Source organism: Nicotiana attenuata, unplaced genomic scaffold (assembly GCF_001879085.1).
Source record: "Nicotiana attenuata strain UT unplaced genomic scaffold, NIATTr2, whole genome shotgun sequence".
In the NCBI taxonomy this organism is placed as follows: Eukaryota; Viridiplantae; Streptophyta; class Magnoliopsida; order Solanales; family Solanaceae; genus Nicotiana; species Nicotiana attenuata.
In genome coordinates this window covers 87,327-93,978 of record NW_017674094.1, presented here as the reverse complement: position 1 = coordinate 93,978, position 6,652 = coordinate 87,327, and the positions used below count along the sequence as shown (strand labels likewise).

The 6,652-nt window shown below is 36.1% G+C and overlaps 1 protein-coding gene across 1 annotated transcript; it reads right to left on the bottom strand.

The window, feature by feature from the left end:
- Positions 1–1,325: 1,325 nt before the first annotated feature.
- Positions 1,326–3,973, bottom strand: LOC109217996 (putative receptor-like protein kinase At1g72540). The gene is made up of 5 exons (XM_019382304.1): positions 3,354–3,973; positions 2,816–2,951; positions 2,350–2,486; positions 2,120–2,243; positions 1,326–2,019 (listed from the first exon to the last, which is right to left on the bottom strand). The coding sequence occupies exons 1-5, from the start codon at positions 3,768–3,770 to the stop codon at positions 1,454–1,456; spliced, it is 1,380 nt and encodes a 459-aa protein (XP_019237849.1). The 5' UTR covers positions 3,771–3,973; the 3' UTR covers positions 1,326–1,453.
- Between the last annotated feature and the right edge of the window lie 2,679 nt (positions 3,974–6,652).

Here is a 6,652-nt window from a genome sequence, read left to right as displayed (position 1 = left end):
GGGAAAATAGCTATCCCGGATGATTGGAAAAATTTATGCAAACTGTTGGAACAGAATCTGGCTGAAACCTCAACTATTCTGGTTAGGTGGATTAAGCCCCCACTCTTATTTGTAAAATTCAATACAGATGGCTCGTGTGTATAAGGTATATGTGGAGGAGGAGGAGTTGTTAGAGATGAACTAGGAAGATTTATCATGGCTTTCACATTGCCTTTGGGACAGGGCACCAGTAACACTGTTGAAGCCTCTTCTTTCCTCTTTGGACTTGAATGGTGCATAAGAACGGGGTGCTACTTAGTCATTGGAGAGACCGACTCCATGCTCCTTCAAAATTGCATCAGCAGAAAGGTGGCTACACCGTGGAGATTGAAAGATACTGTGAAGAAGATTGGAAGGATTGTAAATGACCATGACATTACAACTAGACACTATTTTAGGGAGGCCAATCAAGTTGCGAACAACCTGGCCTCTCTAAGTCATAACAATGATGAAATACAGATATACACTCAATTTAACAGGCTACCAAGTCATATTAGAGGCATTTTGAATGTAGATAGATGACAACTACCTTCCTTTCGAGTCAAGAAGAGAAAGCCGGGTGTGCTTACTTTTCGAGCCACCTTAAAGTACCAGCTTTATCGTCACTTTTTTTGGGTCTTGTGGAACATGAATTTTGTTCATTGTTTTCTAGCATGGTTTCCCAAGGTCATATGTAGAATGAAGGCCAGGCCTACCCCTCCTTCATCAAATGTAATCCATCTTCTAGTGACAATAAAATTGTGACTCGAATTAAAAAAAAAAAANATCCATCTCCAATTCTAGTAATATATATATATATATATATATATATATATATATGGGTCGGATCGAATCTTTTTTCCGTTTTTGCATTATTTGTTTTGACCCGCCCATATCCAACTCCACCTGCATGTTTGCACCGCTATTTATAATTATCAAGTCAATGCATTAGTGAATTACGTTATTTGAGGAGTTGATGAGTGATTGTCTAGACTTCATAATATGTTACCTAGAAGATATGATAAGTAACATATTAACATATCAAATTACTTAATTATTGTTACAGTTAATATTTCTAGATACTGAATAACGCTGCACCTCACCAACCCTTTTACCCAACTAGCCTTTAAGATCTTGATCTTGACAACTAGTACAAACGAATCAGAATAACAAAGAGAAGAATTTTTTTAATTCTTTTACTTTTTCTTGTTCAAACAACTTTTTCAAACTTCTAAAAAGTCGTAAGAATCTTCTATGTACAATTGTACATTGCTTTCAACGGCCACAACGAAAACGTGAAAGAAGTCTTGTCGAAACTGAGATTATACTTTTAACAAAATAATCAAAAAACACATACTACTTCAGTATACAGTCTCCATTCACATATCTTTACATTTTCACTTTTTCTTTCCTTTCCTCTTTACATTTTGATTACTTAAGTATGTTTTTTATTTGTTCTTTCGTGCCTCAAAGCGTGATTTTGCAAATGCTTATCAGAGTAAGCAGCAGCAGCAGCAGCAGACTTTGGTCTATGCTTATGCCTGTGGCCGTGTTTGCGCGCTCCTTTTTCTTCATTTTCACTTACGTTTACCTTTTTCTCTTCGTCCAGTTTAGATTTCAACACACCAATTTCCAACTCCTTGTCACATTCTGAGGACGGAACGACATAAACGAATGGACCAATTGGTATATCCTTCAACTCAATTACAGGCTCCAGGGCCTTAACCACGTTGCTCATAGTAGGCCTAGACCTGGGCTGGTGACTCAAGCATTGATAAGCTAATGCAGCCACCTTTTTTGCTCCTTCTGTCGAGTACTGACCTTCAAGTCTTGCGTCCATTATTCTGTCAAGCTTATGTGAATCCCTCAGCATTGGTCTTGCCCAGTCCACCAAATTTCGTTCTTTAATGTGGCGATTCTTGTCCATGGCTGGTCGTCCTGTTATTAGTTCTAACAAAACTACTCCAAAACTGTACACATCGCTCTTACTTGTCAAATGTCCTGTTAAACGAATAGGAAAATCAAGTTACAACACGTTAAATCATACTGATAGCGTAAAAATTCTAACGAAGAAAATGACATTGAACTTGAGTAAATTTACCAGTCATGATATACTCTGGAGCAGCGTAGCCATGAGTGCCCATAACACGAGTCGAGACATGCGTATCATCACCTTCAGGTCCATCCTTTGCTAGTCCAAAATCAGATAACTTGGCCTTATAATCCTGATAATTGATCGCATTATAAGTTTCTAAATTTTACTAATTGTCTTGAGAAACATAAAAAAATAGAAGTAAGTTTTCAATTAGGATAAATTCATAGGAAAATTACCGAGTCTAATAGGATGTTAGAAGCCTTGAAATCTCTGTAGATTACTGGTTTTTCTTCCCCGTGAAGAAAAGCTAATCCTTTTGCAGCACCAACTGCAATTTTTATTCTGGTTGACCATGGCAAGCAACTCGAATATCCTGTATTAATACATCACATATTCAAGTATAAATAATAAGAAAAAGAGGAGCCAAAAGTACTTTTCTTTATTTTACTATTGATAAAAGTAATCATATGAACAAATTAAAGAGAAATCCGGTGCACAAGGCATCTCGTGTTCAAGCACGGTCCGGAGAAGGGCGCACCCAAGAAGTATGATGTAGACAGCCTACCCTAATGCAACCATTAGTGGCTGCTTCCACGGTTCGAACCCGTGACCAATAAGTTCGCACGAAGACAACTTTATCGTTGCTCCAAGGCTTCCCTCCGAGCACCTGAATGTTCACACATAAAAGAATCCAATACTTACTTGAAAATAGATGGTTCTCTAAGTTTCCCCTTGCCATGTATTCATAAACAAGAAGTCTCTGCTCTTCCTCCCAACAATAACCAATCAATTTCACCAGATGGGGATGCCTTAATTGTCCCAAAAAGACCACTTCAGTCTGAAAATTCATCAACTAGAAACTATTAATAGTAAGAACATGAAAAGAAATATGAGGTCAATCTTGAAAATAAATAAATAGTAAAAAGTTGCAGCAGCATTTTTATGTGAAAAGTTAATTAATTACTCCTTCCGTCTCAAATTATCAGTCGTGTTTTTCTCTTACACGCCCCCTAAGAAAATATTAATTAGAATGGGGTTTTGACTATTTTACCCTTATTTATAATTTCATTCAATATTTATTCCATAATTAAGGAATAGTCTTCAAGAACAATTACTACTATTAAAGGTAAAATGGGGAAAAAATAAGTCATTTTGCCTTGAACTTCCACAGCGACAAATAATTTGAGACAACTATTTTTAGAAAATAGGACAGATAATTTGAGACGGAAGAAGTACTTACCAGCCATTCTTGGTGGCCTTGATTACCATCCAAATCCAGCAACTTAACAGCAACAGGTTGAGCTTTTAAACCAGGTTTAATCTTATCATCAATAAACCCCTTATGAACAGGTCCAAATCCACCTTTTCCAAGAAAATTTGCAGATGAGAAATTACTGGTAATGATTTTGAGCTCAGCATATGTAAAAATATGAAGATTTGAACCAATGATTGCATTCGACGAAAGATCATCCAACGATATAAATACTGATCTGGAATCTGTACTTATATCTGAAATAGCTAGCCTACTATGATGATCAGAATTAATCTGTTTACATACTTGTATAATCTTTGCCTCTGAAGGAAGAATATTACTATCATTCTTGGCTTTGAAACAATTTGGTAAAATAAATTTCCAGGTAATTTTGCAAGCCACCATATTGTAAAATCAGAGTTTGGTGTAAATTTGGATACAAAGGGTTAAATAAATAGCTTAATAATGAAGGGAAAGAAAGTCTTAAGTGGAAATTATTTACAGCTCTATACTTTTGACAAAATGTATAAAGTTTAGCTAAACAGGGAAATGTCTATAAGTCTAAAAGAGTGACGGCTTAATTTGTTCTATATATAGTTTTCCTACTACGTACTATTTTTGTTCATGCATAATATATAAGCTTTTATATATATATATATATATATATATATATATATATATATATATATATGTAAAACCGAGTAAGGGAATATAATCATCCCTACCAAATTAGAAATTGGAAGGAAATATATTATAACTAAGTCCTCGTCTTTAATTTGACTTCAGAAAGGAGCGTGTGGGGGAATATAATATATTATATTATATCACTAGAAGCTTTCATTTTCTTAACCAAGCTTCTATGTTATTTCATTCAGTTTTGGATTTTGGGACAGAAACAATGCATGTGTGTAAACTTCATTAATCATGAATAGGTGTATCAAAGAAATAATAGAAATTAAAAAAGGGACAATATATTGACGGGAAAAGTATAAGGTAAAAATTAGTGGAGTAACTTTTTAGAAATTAAGCTTTATCAAAAATTAATTTACACAGATTGAATATAAAACTGAGTTTTAACTCATATATACGGTCAATGTAAAGCATTTTTTACATTATCGAGTCATATATACATGTTGTGGCAGATAATATGTCTTAGTTAGAAGGGTTCGTCATACATGTATAATTTTTTTGATAACTTGATAGTCTAAAAATATATTTTTGTACGTCCTTGGTGTATATAATTAAATTAATACTTAAGTTAATTGCAAGTAAGTGTCTGAACTATTGGTATTAAATTTGTTTGACTATATATCAAGAAAAGAAGATGGTTAACCTGTTGAAGTGGTTTAATTTAAACAGACAATGTAAAATTAAGATTTAAACTATTCTTAGATATAAAACTATAATTTTGTCTAACTTTAATCAAAACATTATTATTGTATTAAATTTAAGTATGGACCGCCTTAAAAATCCATCTTGCTTCTTGTTGCATGTGTATAAACAGAAATTAAATTTATAATCACATATTTGTTTATTTATTTCCCAGCTTTAATGATTTTAATAGGTCAAATAATTCTCACACATTCAAAGATTCTTTATTTTATATTCATAGTATAAACAAATGTCTCTATGCTGGGAATTGTTGACTGACCTTTGCCCTATAATTATAGCAGGGAACTTTTTGAACAAGCAATAAATGTAAGATTGAAGTCGTCTACTAATTAATTGCATAGTTGAGATATTTGCAAACTGACTTGATAAAATATCCTTCCCCTTCCCAATATCTCAAAGAATTAAGTATACAAAATCTATTACAAGTATGTATTTATCTCTGCTCTCAGTCCATGAAAATGTAATTCCAAAACTTCCCAGTCAAATCCCCAATTCTTAATTTACTAATGTGTATGCGGTAAAATCGGAGGGTTCAATTTTCGGCCATTACAACGCCTCGTAAGCAAGCTTTCCAAAGGCTCGAGACTATGGTCGAGGTTTATCCCGAGGGGCCATCGGTGTCCAACCTCGGGACAATGCAAGTCGACGGTTGTGGTAGAAAAGTGGGAAGTTCCCTAGGCGCATGGCTAGGGCTGACTAGAGGGCTAGCTCTGACCCTTATCAGGGCATTAAGTGGATGTACCTGTCCCATATCTTTGTAATTAATGCATTTGTACTATATTCCCCCTCATATATAAAGGGGAATCCTTGTCATTTTGTGATAATCTGTTGCTCGATACTAAATACACAAGAACATTCTCTCTGCTCTCTAACATATTCTCTTGAGTTTACTACTCCCATTTATTGCTTACATTCATTGTGTTCTATTTATTGTTCTTCATTTATTGCTTATTATTGGCCCTAAAAAGCCGTCATTGAATCTATCATAACTGTTAGTCCCTCCATCGACTGTCCACGGCAGGGTGTAGGATTCGACCTCGAGGCCCCGAATAAGCAAGCTCGAGGCCCCGAATAAGCAAGCTCGAGGCCCCGCTTATCAGCCTATCGGTTCGGTTATCACCTTATTTTCAAGCTCTTATCTCGTTTTCTGCTCTCTTACCTAACATCTATTACCTAAACAACTAGCATAAAAATAGATCACGTATTTTTAGAACCACAAAATCAAATCTAATTATAATTACCATTTTCAAGGTAAACAATTTGGCGCCCACCGTGGGGCTAAAAATAATAGTGATTATTTTCTTGCTGGTTTAACTACGTAACGCAAGTTATCTTTCACACTTTTTCTTGTCCAAGATCTTTGATTTCAGGTCAAAATGTCTAACTCACTAGACGCACGTGAAAGCAACAATCTCGAAGACCATGGAGAAAACGGTGTTGACGTCCCAGGTGCTGGTGTACTACCACAAAACCCTGAGAACGCACCAGAACCAATTCCTGTGGACGCGGTCTCACGCGATGCCCAACACATCGATATAAGCTCCGACACTAACAGGAGCGTGCGCCAAGGAGATCAACAAGAAGCTCAAAAACCCCCAGCTAGGGAAGAACGACAGGTTAGCCTTCACGTTATTTTTGAAATGTTACAGGCACAACAGCTAGCGATCGCTCAGCTACAAAGTCACCAGAAAACTCCCAGCACGGTAGCACCGGGGACGGCTCCCCTAGCCGAGCAGGTACTAGAGAAGTCAAGCAACAACGGGTCGGCAGTCGACCCTGCCATCATAAGGATGCTCGAGGACCTCACGAAGAGGATCGAGTCGGGCGAGAAGAAGATAGAAGCCAACGATAAAAAGGTCGAGACCTACAATTCCAAGGTCGACCAGATTCCGGGC

What these genes read in the sequence shown, in the direction of transcription:
- LOC109217996 (XM_019382304.1), bottom strand. Translation starts at nt 3,770, where the DNA reads ATGGTGGCTTGCAAAATTACCTGGAAATTTATTTTACCAAATTGTTTC. An exon ending in AAGGCCACCAAGAATGGCTG is followed by an intron (nt 2,952 to 3,353) that starts GTAAGTACTTCT and finishes ATGAATTTTCAG; the next exon opens with ACTGAAGTGGTCTTTTTGGG. An exon ending in AGAGAACCATCTATTTTCAA is followed by an intron (nt 2,487 to 2,815) that starts GTAAGTATTGGA and finishes GTATTAATACAG; the next exon opens with GATATTCGAGTTGCTTGCCA.